This window comes from Python bivittatus, unplaced genomic scaffold (genome assembly GCF_059951505.1).
Source record: "Python bivittatus isolate LINGU-HERP-01145 unplaced genomic scaffold, Pbiv_v1 ctg000980_np1212, whole genome shotgun sequence".
Lineage (NCBI taxonomy): Eukaryota > Metazoa > Chordata > Lepidosauria > Squamata > Pythonidae > Python > Python bivittatus.
Window position 1 is genome coordinate 40059671 of NW_028277125.1, and position 17104 is coordinate 40076774.

Sequence of the window (17104 nt, forward strand, 5' to 3'; positions counted from 1 at the left end):
AGTACTTCAAAGTGAAGGTGAACAAGCAAGTCCACCTATCTACTTCTTACTAGTAAGCAAGCTACACAAGGGATAAATTGTATCTTGGTATTATAACTGGAATTGTTTTTTAAAATGTTTTTGGAGTTTAACTGTCTGGAATCCAATGGCATGGGATGACAGATAAATACATACCTACATACATTTACTAGGGCTGTGCAAAGCATTTGAAACAAGTGTTTTGCAAAGTGTTGTGGTGTGAATAAGGCACCTTCTTTGAAGCAGTACAGCAGCCATTTCCTCTGGAAGTCTCAGTGTTGTTACTTCCAGAGGACATAGCTGTTTTAATGCTTTGGTGCTCAAATTGTGCAGCTCTGTTACTCATTTCCTTAAAAAATGTTCTGAAAGATGCCAGGATTAAAATAAAACATTACATAGTCCAAAAGTCATCCATATTTCACTATGTCACCATTAAAACAAAGGAAATTTACCTTCAGTAATATGTCCACAATTCTCTGTTGGTACTCCACAGCTTGCTTGTCATTCTTAAAATCTTCAAATGTCTTTATCAGAAAACAACATTGGAAGAAAAAAAAGCAAAAATTCACATAGTTATTGCTATAACATGGAACATATAAGACAAAGATGCAGCAGCACAACAATTTTTTTTTATATACACGATAGCATTCAAAATAAAAAGAAACCATGATATACGTAAATTTTGTGAAGAAGGCACAACTGTGTCTGAATCAGGGGCAACAATGGATGGCCTCCAACTAAGAAAGAACTTACAAGCCACGTTGAAATTAATTCATATATTGGGTTGCACAGACATGATTCAACACTGTTTAGAAACTATTAACAAGAGGAACTAATTAACTGTAGCTGTCTCACCTTCCATTCAATACAAATGGTTGCATAAAAGCCACAGTATGTTTGTCAAAGTTACTGCAAAGCTACTCATGAAGAACAGTGGGACCTCCTGTATATGTGAGCCTGCCCCAATGTAGGTTTCAAAGGCATTATTTATGGATTTTCAGTAGCTATATGGAGGTTGGAAAAGACAGCACATTGGGTGACTGATTCAGACATAACTGTGGCTTCTTCACAAAAGTTATGTATATCATAGCTTCTTCTCATGTATTTTAATTATAGAGCTGTATCTTGCCACTCCTTTATTTTTTTTTTAGGTAGGCTCTGAAGACATTTGTATTTTGGTCAGCCTTTGGTCTAGACACAGTTTAGCTATTGTTCTTGGAAACATCTTTCCTGTGAGTTGTTTGGGTTGGAAGGGTCAACAAGACATTTAGGAACATTTTTAGATCATAAATATGGCACCAGCTTTTAATAAATGAGCAAATAATTCACACAAACAATGAATTAGAAAATTAAAACTTGTCACAAATATTTCCTGATGAAAACCTAATTATATACTAATATACAATTCTATTGTCTTTAGAATTGTGGAGTCCTTGAGTTGCATCACAACTAATCAGAATAGTCTTTTGATGCCATGTGTTAGCAATAAACTGATTTCAGATATGCAGAGTGTATCAGGTATTGGTGAAATGGAGAAGCTGAGAGTAACTGGCAGACAGTTGGAGATACAGGATTGGTTGAAGCTAGAACTGGGTACCATCTGTGTATGGTTCAGTGGCAGGGATTCCCTATCCTAATTATCACATTATTCTCACTCTTCTTTTGGGGGAGAGGCAAGGCAAGTAGCAGCTGTAAGCAAGGGAGAGTAGGTCCCATCCCACTGGGCCTGACGCAATGCTACTGCATCATAACTCTGCTCTGGACTTCCTTGTCTTGTCCCAATTAAGGACCTACAGTATATACATTTGCAAAGAATAACTTTGTCTGTTGTCTTATAAATTCCTTGCACGAAGGGAAAAGCATCGTAAAGGTCAATACTGAACCAGAGGAGAGGAAATCAAATAGAAAATGTGCATTCATGAAAATAACATGAAAGAACCTAGAAAAATACCATCCTTCTGTTCCATCCCCTCAAGCTCTTAGAGACTCTAATCTCTAAGCCTTAATCATATATCTTCAATTGTTCTTGAACATCAAAAAGGGTAATTAAAAGAATATGACTGACTTTTTTCTATTCTCGTATCTAATGACAGGGTAGCCTCTGCTTTTCAAAATACCAACTGCATGCTATTACATGTTAAAATCAATTTTTCCCAACCTCCAGGTATGATGAAGATGCAAGTCCCAGAATTCCCACCTTTTGGTCATGCTGTTTTAATGTGTCCTTCAACACACCTGGAAAATATCCAGCTTGGGGAAGATGGTATACTGTTATAATGTTTTTTTTTTAAGTCAAACAAGGAATAAGGTAATTCATAACACTGGTAAAAGTGGTCACCAGTATAACAGAACCAATATAATAGTGGCAGTCCGTGAAGACACATGTGTAACACATTACTATTTAAAAAATATTTCTTCTAAAATATAAATGAACCAAATGCATTCAGTACAGGTAAATTGAGTAAGTTGAACAAGTTTAATGATTTTATAGTGGTTTTCAATACTATAAGAAACTAATGTTGTTACAATTCAGGCACAAGCTAAAAAGCTTTTTATTCACTTCCACATCTGATGGCTTTTAATTCTATTTATTAATGTCCATTGGTTATTTTTAATTTATTTTTAATGTCTATTTAATGTAATTTCTATTATTAATGTCCATGGGTTATTTTTAAATTTATAACTTTTAATACCATATTTAACCTATTTTAAGAATTGTACATTGCCTGGAGATGCTTTCTACGATAGGTGCCATATAAACATTTAAAATTAACAATAAATAAATTATTGGTTCCTAAAGGGATGAATAACCATATAAGCCTTCCCTAACACAGTACTTTTCAGACATGTTGTACCTCTATTCCTAGAAAGCCCAGCCATGTGCAACTAGGCATAGAATATGCCTTCTACCTTGATAGCCTTTCCAACCCACAGAAAACATTACTCCAAGAATCAGGACATCCTGCTAAGTGGGGCAAGCCATGGAGTAGTGGGAAAGGAGAATCTCCTGCATTATCAGAGCATCCCACATAGGTGTCCTTGCTCTATTTAGGACAGATTGCTTCCACTCTTCTTAAACCACAGCTACTCCACTCTACTCCGTGAAGTCCTAGTTAGGTGGCATAGCATTTTTAGAATACAGGGTAGTTGTGGGAAGGAGGAGTGGGAGTAGTGATGGGGAACTTCTACAAGTTAACTCTATACATCTCATCTGGATTGTTTAAATCAAAGGATGGGTGTGCAAACACAAGCAACTATCCTTTCTCATTTTTACCTCCTCAAGGTACTACAAATCACTAAACAGAGGCATAATTTCTCACTATTTGCAGAAGAAAGCAAGAAAAAAATAGGTGCACGAGCCATTAAAGTCCCAACCCACCCCCAAACTTTGTATGAACCCACTCTAAAAATTCAGCAATTTCCATTTGGAAAATGTTATGATACCATGCCCACCATGTTCCTCAGTGTTAAAAAGAATAATTGCTCTCCAGTTGCCAAAATATTGTCCACCATTGTTTAAGCCCATGCAAGAAATGATGACACTTTCTATCTTTTGCAATCAGCATTTCCACTTACCAGTGCAAGAACGTTAAGGAACTCTCGTGTATCAAAGTGCAACAGTGTACGTACGTAGGGGTAAACTTCTTCATCTGTAGGGGCCTCAACTGAATGCAAACGGATGAGGAATTCAAAGACCTGCCATGTAAAATGAATATAGGATTTCCTCAATCTGTGTATAAATACCAGAATTAACAGTTCCAAGTATATCAGTTCCAGGAATTTTCCTTAAGAAACAGAAATGAATTTTCCAACTCTAGTGAGGAAAATTTATTGTTTTATTTACAAATAAATTAAAAGCCATACAGTACAATCACCAGGAGAGCACAGACATTCAAGAACAATACAGCAATTTTATGGGCTCCACACCACTCTCTGATCCCCAGGCCAGATGGTAAAGCCAAGTCTTCAGGCCCTTCCAGAAGTCTAGTAAGGTTGGAGCCAGCCAGACCTAGGGGGGAATTATGTTCCATAGGGCAGGTGCAGCAGCAACAAAGACCCTCCTCCTGGGTCCCACCAGATTACACCCTTTAGTGGACAGAACCCGCAACAAGCCTCTTCTGCTGGACCTGATGGGATGGGTAGATGCCCGTGGGGAGAGGCGATCCCTCAAATAACCTGGCTCCATGCCATGTAGGGCTTTATAGGTTATCACCAGTACCTTGAATTGAACCTGGAAGCAAATTGGTAACCAATGTAGCTCCTGTAGCAGAGGTATAACATGCACAGATCTAGGTGTGCACATAACTGCCCGTGCCACTGCATTTTGCACCAACTGAAGCTTCCGAATACTCTTCAAAGACAGTCCCATGTAGAGCTCATTACAGTAATCCATATTTTGGTAACAGTTTTATGCAGAGACATGGAAATTATGCTTGACATTTATCAACTTTTTGGGGGGGGGGGAATTCTTTACATCTAAATTATTTGTCATGTTATTAAGAAAATGAGTGCTGATAATTACTTTCAGAACATTATCAAATATTACTAATGAAATGGCACTTTAAAATGCCAAGTGAAATCCTTGTCTCTAGATTTTAATACTAATTAAACTTAATAAAAACAAAAAATAAATCAATTGTTTATGAATCCTAAATATGTATGAAAACAGCTATGGGGAAACCACAAAAAAATAGGAAGATAAAAAACTACTTTTAGCCAGATGATCACAACTTATCAGATATCAACCAAAAAGAGTAGCTAAGTGCAAAAGACAACCACTTCAATCATATGCTTTTGAGAAATCAGAAGCTATGATGGAGATACCTGCCAACATTAATAAATTTAGTATCTGTGCATTATCTTAGAGAAAAGTAACATTGTTACTTAGTTACTTAAGTACTTAGTAGTACATGCCCATTGCATTATTCCCTTTTGGGGTAAACAAGGTTATACAAAGCACAGAAAAGGAGTAATAAATAGTACACCAAAAAAACTAAGGCAAGGAATATAAAAATAGCTAAATTCAGTTTACATCACATTATATTTTTCCATCCCTTTTTATTCTTGCAAAGTATCCTTGCATCCACCACATCTACTTCCTTATACACTGCCTTTTGTTCTTTAAACTACTCACCTTTTTGTTTTTGAAGATCTCATCAACTCTATCCAATTATGATTTAGTCAGTCTTCCCTTTCCTCTTGGTCCATTCACTTCCTCAATATATTTATTTTCAATATTCAATCCTCATTCATTTGACAAAGCCAGTTTAATGTATTTCCTTCCTATGATCACTCACTTCTGTATTCCGTTCACATTTATTCAGCACCTATTAATTCTTGAACAAGAATCTCTTCTTGTTTTACCACACTCACCTCTTAAGTAACCATCCCCACAGCAATCAACTTTTATATTTCTTCTGACCTACCCAACCCTAACTTAGCTATAACAAAGTGGGCAGAAGCCTGCTTTCATATAGTCATTTTTGTTTCTTTGAACTAAACATCATTCCTCACAACAGACCACACACTAACCACTACCTTTTTGAGAGCAGTTGCAGATTCTAAAATTTCTCCACCCATTTTCCTATCTTTAGTAAACTTTCTATCATGATATACAAATTCATCTACTTGCTCTAGTTAATATGCCATTTAAGTACAACTTGCAATCTTTCATTTCATATTCACAACCACCTTAGTAGTCTTGGATACATAAATACTTTGATACATACAGGTAGTGCCCAGGTTAAGAACACCCAGGTTACAGATGACCCATAGTTTAGAATGGAGTCTATTGTAGCAAAATTCAAGTTAAATGCACAATGATTCGAGTTAAATACACAATGGTTCAAGTTCATTACACAATAATTATACAGTATTATACAATAATACTGTTCCAGCTTACATACAAATTCAACTTAATGACAGACCTTGGGAACAGAACTCGTTCTTAAACTGGGGACTACCTGTATTCCCTCCTCCATTATATCTAACGTTCACTATCACTCATTCATATATATATATATATATATATATATATATATATATATATATGTGTGTGTGTGTGTGTGTAAATTTAACACTGCATGTCTGTACAAAATTACATGTACATTCACATCCAAACCAACACACCTTTAACATTATGACAAGCATTCTTTGTTACCCATAAATCACTGAATAACCAAAGAGACATCCCACATCTTTGTCTTACTTCCTGTTCAATGCTGAAACATTTGCTAACCATTCAATTTATTTTTCCATTTGCTTTACTTCTATCACATACTGCTCTTAGCCCATTCACTAACCAATCTTCAATTCCATATTCACACAAAACATTCCATAATTCAAGCCTATTGTGTTTATTGCAGACTTATTCTAAATCAAACATTTCATACATTCATATGTTTCTCCATTAAGAATAAGATATAAATAGAATGTTTCTGATGTTATGCTCAATTTTGTATGAAAAATTGAAATAATTTTATGTTTGTAATATCGAGATTCTAAATTGTAATTAATACTGATAGAATATTTCTCTTTTCTTTATTTTTAATACTCTAAGTTATCTAAACAATAGAATGTCAATAATTTTAATTAATACTGTACAAATATCATTGTATTAAACAATATAATGTATTAAGATTTACAACAATAAAATAAAAAGGAGGAAAAAAGAACATAAAAAAAGATATAAATGGAAATGTTTGGGTGAAATTATCATATTTTATTTGCCTCTCTAGCATCACAGTTTCAGAGCATCTTGTCCCTATATGATACAATTCTAAACACGAAGCAGCAGATTAGAAAGTTAAGCTTAGAAGACTTATGCTGTGATCACTGGAGCCAGAAAGAATACTATTCAATGACAGAGGAAAGGAGACATACCACAAATTATACTTCTGAGAAATATTAATTTCTCACCAAACGTATCAGCACATACAACTTTTTCTTTTTTAAAAGCACATTTTTTCCGGTGATTTTCATATAGGTATTTTTTTTTAAAAGCTCACCTGGTTTTTAATCAATGGTACCAGGTCTTCAGGAATATTGCCCAATGGATAAGCTCGGCCTGCCAAACAGCAGCTGTAAGGAAATACAGACAATAAGAGCTATAACACTATGTTAACCTAACAGTTGGTTTTACTATATGAGCCTAAATATAGGTGAGAAAGGACCTCTATTTCCTTATCTTTGCTACTTTTCTGGTTACTCACATTTGAAACATTCTTATTCAGAGTTCCAGGCAGTTTGATTCTCACAGCTTTTTGCCCCTCCGCTCACTGCCAATGTTCTTAATCCACTAAACATGGCCAGTCCTAAGTTACTTTGAGACAACTTTGCCCACAAAGGTTTTGTTAAATTATTTCTACAGACTCTGAGGATCTTCAGGATTGCTAATACCTTTTATAGCCAAAATATGCACACTGTACTGATAGGCACTCAAGAACAGTCTGCTATTAATTTATATATTTTATAACTTCTACTTTTGTGAAGTAGTACCAGATGTATATTCTCACACAATAAAAAAGCAAACAGGGAAAATTAAGATAGTACATTCTTGAAATAGTTCTTGTTCGTATATCTACCCACAAACCATTTGTATGTAAAATAAATTTCAATGAGAAATCTAAATATTACTAGAATTATTTTTTATCATTAGAAGATGACATGCAACCAAACACAAAATCCTTCAGGACAGCAAATATTTGCATCTCTAAGCTACTACTAGATTCATTTAAAATTCTGACAACTTAGCACAGGAAGTAGAAGGGAACAGTAGTACTTTGCAAGAAAATCAGTTACTTCACAGCTTACTCCTCCCCAAGTACCTTAAGACTAGAGAAGCCAAGAAACATTTTACGGTTTGAGTGAACAAACTGCAGTTCTCTCAAAAGTGTTCGGAGACAGAGGCAGTTGGATCATAGCAACAATATTATCAGCTTTGCATGCTAATACTTTTTAATTTTAGCTATTTTCTTTAACCTTGAACCTGTACAGAATCCCTTGTTTTCTCCAATCTTATTATTAGACCAATATGCAGAGACTGATTCAGCAGCTTTTACTCATTAATTATTTACTAATGAACCAAATCAATACTTTTAATAGCTCACAGCAACAGTCAGTGTATAGGCAAATTAATAGCGCCATCTGGTGCTCTAGCTAGGTTGACTGAGATTGAACCTTTCAACCAAGTCTCACATGCTAGAAATAATACCATTTCCAGGACTGCCTGCTGCAAGTGATCAGAAACACACCAGTGTATTCTGCCAGTGTAACTTTTTTTTTGTCCAATTCAGCCAAAAAGGTACAGAAATAATCAGCAGAAGGAAGACAGAAACTTGGACTGGAACTTATTATCTCAGATGCAGCCTGCAGCTTTATACTGTTCTGTTTATCAGGGAAAGATGGAACACTCACCCCAGTACATCTGTAGCAATATATAATCCTGTCAAACAATCCATTACTTAATTAAGGGTTACAGGGCCATGTTCTTGCTCTCCTTAGGTATCTGTCATGCACAATCAGAACATATAGGCTACGATTTTAGTGATAGGAACTACCATGAAAGGTCTCTTGGCACAAAGAATGGAGCACGTTGAACAGTCTAGCCTGTAATAGCTCTAGGAAAAAGAGATTTCCCTCTCGGAACCTTTGCAGACTCCCTTTCTCATCTCCCCTCAGAAATGACTATCAAGTTGTTAATATGATGGATAGTTATGTATCACTGAAATAATCACCAGCATAACACAGCGATGAGTTTTGTTTTCCTGTTCCTTTTCTTATGAAACTTTCCTACAGTGTTTACCAATGCTGTGACATTGTTATTGTACAGGAGGTTGTTTGCTACAGTGTTGGGTTTTTCCCAGTGTTATTTTTTAATTGTGAACTTATTATTTAAATGTATTATAGGTGCCCACTTCAGTAAATTCTGGACGGCTTCCAAATATAAAAACAACAGAAACAGTTAAAACCATACAATACCACGGGCTAAAACAATCATAACAATAACTCTGTTATTGTACACACATACAACCCCAGTTAAACTACCGAAATATTACATCAGTATAAACTGCACAGCAGGAATTTTCTATTTCATATGGCTACATAACATATTTAATTTATATTGTTGTTGAAAGAAGCATACCTTATATAGACCAGAAGTTTGTTGCCCATAATGACTTGCTCATCTAAGAAAAAACAAAAAAAGTTGTGCATTATCTTGCAAACTGAACACATTTACTAAAAAGTTTAATGTATCAAAGGCCATGTATCAATATCAAGATTCTATTACCTCTTTAACTTGATAAATTGAGAGATGTTTGTGCCAAATTCAATGTATGCAAATATTAAAGTGCTCCTGAAAGTTCATGAAGAACACAACTTTCCAAGCCTGACTGATAAGGTCAAGAAAATTAAAATTAACTCTACTCTTACATGTAGTAAATAACTAACACTGTATAAAACACAGGCTTTGAGTCTTGAGAGTACAATCCTATTCATTGTTAAAAAAAAAAAAAGTATTATTCTACAATAGAACACATACATCCCCTTGTGCACAAGTTATAAATATACAAAACTGTCTTATATATTGGCTTATCTACCTCAACATCTTCTCCAATTAGTAACTGTGGCTCTCATGAAGATTTAGCAAGTTATTTAACTTTAGAATGTCTGAGTAAGATTAGGCACTCATGCAAGTCTATATATAAAAATTGTTTTCTCAAATAAATGTTATTCCCAGAGCTCCCCAGTGAAGTAGTTCTCAGACACAGCAAACCAATTATCAGTGAATGAAAACTGATGGGATGAGAATATATTGGATAAAAAAATAGTAATGGATGGTATGGTTCTTCATAAGAATTATTAGGAAAAAAAAAGTACCCACAATATAAGAAGAAAACCTTCTAAATAAAAAGTACTGATAAAACATAGTATACCTGAGAGAGATTTTCCAGCACTGAGTGGATGAGCAATGGCTTTGAACAATTTCTAAAAAAAAAATGAAGGGAGAGGACAAAAAAATAGCACACCAATGATTCCTTTGTGATTTCTGGCATTCTTGAGATTCTTGAGAATTACCATATACAAAAAATTGTTGCACATAGTCACACACAGATATTAATGGACTTGGAAGTAACATATAAAACTTTGCAAAAGAAAAAGAAAAGCCTACAGAGTAACTTAAACTGATAACAAGGATCCTGCAAGAATGGCAAGAGGTGCTCAAACATGGTAGTTTTCTTTAAACAGTAGAAATGATTAATGTCATTTTACACAAGATTCATTTTTCCTGCACGGAAGAGTCAGTTTTAGAGAAGAATTATACAAATCCCATGTGCGTATCACAACATGAAAGGAACCACATATCATGCTTGAGGACTTTGCTTTCCTTCTGCCTTCTTCCTGAATTTGCACAAAAGCAGCTTCTCTTTCTCTGAGGTAGGGTAAGAGCTGCATATGGCATACTCCATAGGTTGCACCAAGGTCCTAAATGTTCTGAATCCTGAATCCTATCACAGGATTCAAGTACAGAGCCATATGTGGTTATAGTTACATTTAAATCATAAGGATCAAAAGAGAAACATTGTGGATATGAGAAAAAATGTACCCTGTGTAGAAAGCATAAAAATCTGTGACAACACTGGTTTACGTAGATGATACTGTAGCAATTTTCACTTTCTTCTGAAACATTTTTAACAATAATTTTTAGCAATAAAATGAAATAAATCAGTTCATTCATGAAGATATTTTACTACTACAAATATTGCATTAATATCTTTCCGCATAAAAACTGAGTCAGTATGAGTCATCATCTGAACAAAAAGAAAAAGTAAGGTGATACCACATGTTATAGCACTTGTATTTTCTGTCCAGAAAAGAAATAATAAACTAGTAATGATGTTTTTCTATTGTTTTGTCACTAAGAATATTAAATATAATTGTGCAATCAGTAGTTGTCATTAGGGATATCTAACTACTTTTACTTTTTCTGTCAAATCGCTTGTCCAAGAAAACATTTGACCTTTTTTGCCCATTATGTTGTACACAGTTTCAGAAATCAGTTATATTATACCACACTCTGTCATCCATAAATGTATCTTAATACTATAATCCAGAAATAAATCTTGAAATTATATCACAAATAACATAGATTTTACAATTTGTGAGACAAGGATTGAAGTAAATAAGAAATAACCAATGGAGGCAACTGAAATCAGTTTCTCTAAAGGCCTACTGTTACATTCTAAACAAATCTCCAAATATACTTTACATTATATCCAGGACCTCCCCATCTACCCAGTGCTTTTTTGAATGCCATATTTTCACATTTAGAAAATGAAAATGTTATTTAACTTTCCAAATGAACGTAATACAGTATATTTTATCCTTGCAAAGACTGAAATATCTCTCTGGAAACTAATGAGCATCTTGACAATAGAAGTAGGGGAGAACCTCACATTCTTGAAACTTGAAAGTTAATCTCTTTATTATAGCACATTAACAGATATTAAATTGAAACAACAATAGTTATGAGTGTGCTGTGTGCATTATATTATTCTGAGCTATGAACACTTCCTTATATTTAATAATTTAAATAGAAAGTCTGTTTCAGTTCTGTTTCAAACTTAATTGTTTTTTATAGTAACAAACCAGAGACTTTCAGACTTAAAAAATCTGTCCAAATTGACTATCATTCTACTGTTTTGAGCTATCAACAGTTATTCCCATGGTCTGAAAGAATGACTCATGTTTTTTTCAGAAAATTTTGAAAACTGCTGATTTATTCAAAATGAATCTGCATTTAATGGGAGGTTTTAATTTTGAAGACTTGTATGATATTATTAAAAGCCAATTCGTTTATTTGATGTAATTGGCCCCCAAATCCAAAAGAAGAGAGAGAGAGAGAGAGAATTTTTTTCTCTCTCAGAATAAATAACAATTGCCACAAAACAAGTTATTATCAACAAGAAAATAAAGTATCAAGATTAAGCTATTCTAGCTAATTAAACTTGGAAGAAAAGGATTTTTAAAAAATAATCCTGATTCAAAGCCATCAATTAGCATTCAAGATACATCTTCCTACCTCCATTGGAGTAATATAGTCATTCATTCCACTGTTATAGACATATATCATGGCATCATACAGATGGTTTTCCCAACACATAAGGACAACCTAGGAACAAAGCAAAGTTTATGATTTTTAAATGTGCTAAACACTGTATACAAATTAGCCTCTCACCACATACTTCACTTTGAGATATGAACTTTGTTAGCAATATTTATATAGATAGAATAGATAACAGAGCTTCCTTTGATCAGGAGTAGATAATTCATAGCTTGTGAATCATGCCCATTCCTCAAAAATATCAGCCTTTTTAAGAAGGCCTTCAACTCTATGAGTTCAAAATCTGTATCTTCTCTGAATCCATTTCCTTATGGGTTGAATAATCTGCATTCATCAGGTCTATAGGTATGGAACTAGGTATCTGTAGGCCCATTCCAGTATTTGGTTCAATGCATTCATGAAAGCAGGCCTGAAGAGCAGCTGGCACTATTTGGACCTTCATTACACAGGTTCTACACAGTTCAAAGTTCTTATAACTAAGGAATTATTATAACAAGCTTCCTCTTATAACCACAAATCATCCTGAGATTAGATTTGGGATTAATCAAGTAATAGATTAAAATATAACATCTGGTTACCAAATACTTTATAGTACCAGGGAACATGTGTAACACAGAACTTTTTGAACACTCTCCTTACTTATCAATAAGAAGTTCCAAGAATTATCACCTGTTGTATATCAAGGCTGGTGATATCCATATGTACAATGCAAGCTTCCATGTTTGCCATTAAATTCTTGTCTTGGAAATGAAGTAGCAAATCCTTCATAATTTGAGCTGTGATTCCAACCAATTTATCACTTAAAATGTATGGCTCGAGACATTCTAAAAAGACTCCCTTTGCTACAGAGTTTTCACTCATCTTGTCATACATTTGACCAAATAATATATCTCTGTGGAGAAAAAAAGATGGAAAATATTTTACAGAGATAATTCTGAAAATCTGTAATTTATATGAGCTGTTTCAATTCATTTCTTAAAATATCCAGAAGTAAATACTTGTTTCTTTATTTAGATAAAAGTTTTAAGGTATTTTTAATAAGATGCCTGTTTTAATCACCTGCCGTTTTGTACAAAAACAATTTCTAATTGTAGCACTATTATTCAGAATTATTCAGGCAGGACATATACAGATACATTTGCCCTAAGGCCAGCTATAGAACACTTAACCACTAACATTATGCAAATCCATTAATGAGGTGCCTTTGAAGCACCGTGTCCTCTTGAAGACTGGCCTAGCCACCTTAACACCCTACCTAGGTTCTGTGCAGAAACTAGATAACACTTCCAATGGCAAAGTAGCAGATTCAGAGGGGCACTTCAATTATTGCATGAAGCACTTCTCCAAGTGGTATGGCACAGCTAGATTAGATCTCACTCTTATTAAGGCAGCCTAGAAGACTAGTACAGACTGTAATCCAGATGCAGCTTACTGGAAAAACTGCCAGAATCACGAGGCATGCTCTTACTTACGTTCGCTGAAGCAGAAGGCAGTAATCGACAATGACAGGGACCAAAGTCTGTAGAAAAAGAACACAGAAAATCTAACTACTTCTATATAGGACAGCTATATGCAACATCCTGAAAAGTATGGTGTGTCTTAAAACTGGAGAGAGATCTCTCACAAATTAGGAAGGCACTGTTTCTAGTAAATTATGTCAAAGACTGACAGACTGCAGGATATTTTTTTGTACATTTTTTTCAGAGCAGAAGGGATGAACCTGTATTTCTCCACTGACAATATAGAAACTTTATTCATGTGACATTCCTACCTATGATTAACTCAAGCAGTTTCCTCAATTAATCCAATTTCTGTTGTGGTTTATACTCAAGGAAATTAACAAAAATTTAACAACTAAACAAAATATTTTAAAAAATTAATACGAACATTGATACTTCAGAACATTTAACAATGAACAGCTCGATATTTTTTTCAGATTTTCTAAAGGCTGAAGAAATGTGGGCCATGCAGCTCCCATGGGAATATGTCCCATGCTATGTCGCTGGCATGCTAGCAAAAGAAGAAGCTTTTGCTAGCATGCCAGGAGATGGGAAATGACAACAGAAACATCTTCAAAAGGGCCTCTCCTTAGTAGACAAAAAGGTTCTTAATGGGAGAGGTGGTCTCTTACATAGTCAGGTCCTATGCCTATCTTACCAAATCTTAAATTTAGTCAATACCAAAATCTTAAATTGTGCCTAATAAGAAAGTGCAGATCTTACAGTACAATACTGTATTTTGCACTGATTAACAATTTATTTGCTGTATTTTGCAGCAATAGCAACTTACAAATACTTTTCAAGAACAGATTAAGTAGAAGCTATTTTGTGGTTTACTGTATTGTGTGAATACCACCAGTAGTTGCCAAAGAACAATATTATAGTAACCTAGTTAAGGCTGATGGTCTGAATGGACTGAAAACAAGGCTTCTTGATATCTGTTAATTAGTTATTCATCATTAAAATGTCCTTGTAAAATGATATGGCTGTTTCACATTTAGACATTTCTAAAGCAACTTGTATTCACTTCCCCTTTTATCTTCCCCTTTTCCATCTTTTTCCTTCAAATTACAGCCACAGTTGTGTTTGTTTATTTATTTGATTTCTATAGTCACCCATCTCAATAAGTGACTCTGGGCGACTTCTCAGGGAGAATGCTTCTCCGGGAGTTCTTGGTCTTTGAAAGACTGCAGGATTCTTTGCTGATTTTGCCACATTAGACTAAGACACACATCATGGTAGTTTTATTTTTTTCCACCATCTAAGCAATGTATTTACATTAATGTTTTTGTCCACTATCTAAGCAATGCATTCATATTCCTCCTAGTTCCTTAAGCAATCACATCTGTTCTTACCACCTCTTTATTTTCTTCTGTTTGTTTTTCTTCTGTTTTTTAACTATATATACTTATAAAATCTCTTCCATATGAATTTTCTGTTTATATGATGAATTGGACATGATTCCCCAAAAAATGTGATAGTAATATCAAGTGCTTAAGACCACAATTTCTTTTTCCTCTTGAAGGTAATCAGTTATTGCTTCTTCTTTTTAACTATACCCATTTTGGTTTTTAAGTCTAACGTATGATACCTGAAAATGTTGCTCCATAACTTGGATTTTACCCTGGTCAGGACATTTCTTCATGGTTCGATCAGCACAATGGATAAGAATTTCAACCATCTATAAAGACAAAAGATTATGTCTATAGTCCTAATATAGGGAGATACTTCTGATTTTAAAAAAAGAACTACACAAACACCAGTACAATACCGGCTATTTTTTGCCCAATAAACACATATATATTTTATGAGGAAGTTTGTTTGAGCCATATTTGGAAATTATTTCCCAAGGCCTCACTAAAGCAGACCTCAAGGCAAGGCAAGGCAAGATTCACCAATCACCCAAACTTTCTCCTGGCTCAGATCTTGATCCCCAAGAGAAGTAGAATGCTCCCCTCCCCTTCTTTATTTCCAATGGGGAAAGTGAGAAAAGGGTTGCAGGAACCAATTTTCTGTGTGCATATGGAAGTCTGGCTGGGATTCTACTCCCACTCTCCAGGTCTGCTACTGCAATCTCTCTTTCTCTCCCACAGGATTTCTTAATCAAGATACTTTGTTCTAGCAGATGCTAAAGGACAGGGGGCCAAAAACAGATTTCCCCCATAGAATGTTTCTATAGAGGCTAAAAAGGTCATTTCCCCCATAGAATGTTTCTATAGAGGCTAAAAAGAATAAAGCTGCTTCATATGTCCTACTGGGGAGTACAGTGGCAAATATGAGTACTGAGGAACCTAGCCCTGTACAGTATCTGCATGAGGCTGGATTTCCTACAGTTAGTCCTATCTTTTGAGGGGTAAGACAACTGCATGTTTTGCTAGTTCAGAGCTATCAAAGAGCATAATCCATCTGCCAAAAGCAAGCTTGGTCTTCAGAGAGGCAGCCTGGCCTCTGCTGTTAGAAAGGACCAATGAGAATTGGGAGGAGGAGGGAAAATGATCTAGTTTGCATCCAGTAAGATCTAGGAGGGAGGAACCCTTCAATTTCCATCCTTGAAGGATTGTCATAATCAAGGACAAGGGCATGCCTTCTCTATTGCTGCCCCTCTCTCTTGTAACATTGTTCCACCCCAGGTCAGGACAACACTGACCCTATTGGCATTCAAGAAAGCCATTAAAACCTGGCAGTGCCAGAAAGACTTTAGGGACTGGCCATACAATGGAACCCTTCCTGGCAGCAGGTGATTGTGTCTGTCATGACTGTCTTTTTCCAGGTTTTAATGGACTGGTATGTTTAGTGGTTCTTAATTTTTTTATGTTTTATGTTTTCTTTTCTTTTTCTTATTCTATTTTATTTTTGTATTATTTGTAAGCTGCTTAGAAACTTTTTGGAATTGAGCAGCATATAAATTGCAGCAATAAATAAATAGATATTTTTTCCTGGCTGTATTGACTTGGAAATTTTTCATCCTGATTTCGGAGAAAAAAATTCTGAAATCATTTCAGAATTGTCTCAGGAGTTTGGGACAAATTGTCCCAATCTACTTTCCAGTAATAGAAAACACCTTTATTTCCGTTTTTAATTCTGCAGTTATACTGAAGTGATAAAGCTTTTACATTTAATCCAATGTTACCTCACATCGAACTCCTAAACGACTTTTAGTAGTCTCGCAAAAAGAATACTGTATACAGGATTCCTGTAACAACTGTATACTAAAAGTACCCCAAAGGAAGACAGTCCTGAATTTAAGATAATTCCCCCACTTCCAAAAGGAAGATTGGATCAAAAACAATAAAAAATGCCCCTCATATTTCTCTTTTATAATATTCTCAGAGTAAAGCAATCCCCTCACAAGAAAGGTACATTATTTGGAAATAGAATAGTCTTTCTTTCTAGTTCAGTGAACTAGGCAGCAAGTTCAGAGAGGAGTAGTACAGGATTAAACATTCATGAAGCTCCATTCCCT

At 34.9% G+C, this 17104-nt stretch overlaps 1 protein-coding gene across 2 annotated transcripts in view; it reads right to left on the minus strand.

Annotated features, from left to right (window-relative positions):
- VPS8 (VPS8 subunit of CORVET complex) overlaps nucleotides 1-17104 on the minus strand; it is a 102466-nt gene that overhangs the window by 53778 nt on the left and 31584 nt on the right. For both annotated transcript variants that reach the window (XM_025166438.2, XM_088132022.1), the window contains exons 20-28: nucleotides 15233-15322; nucleotides 13615-13661; nucleotides 12812-13034; nucleotides 12101-12190; nucleotides 9954-10005; nucleotides 9161-9203; nucleotides 7026-7098; nucleotides 3595-3714; nucleotides 471-542 (exon numbers count right to left, since the gene is read on the minus strand). In XM_025166438.2, coding sequence (XP_025022206.1) covers nucleotides 471-542; nucleotides 3595-3714; nucleotides 7026-7098; nucleotides 9161-9203; nucleotides 9954-10005; nucleotides 12101-12190; nucleotides 12812-13034; nucleotides 13615-13661; nucleotides 15233-15322 — 810 coding nt within the window. The remainder of the gene's footprint in view (nucleotides 1-470; nucleotides 543-3594; nucleotides 3715-7025; nucleotides 7099-9160; nucleotides 9204-9953; nucleotides 10006-12100; nucleotides 12191-12811; nucleotides 13035-13614; nucleotides 13662-15232; nucleotides 15323-17104) is intronic.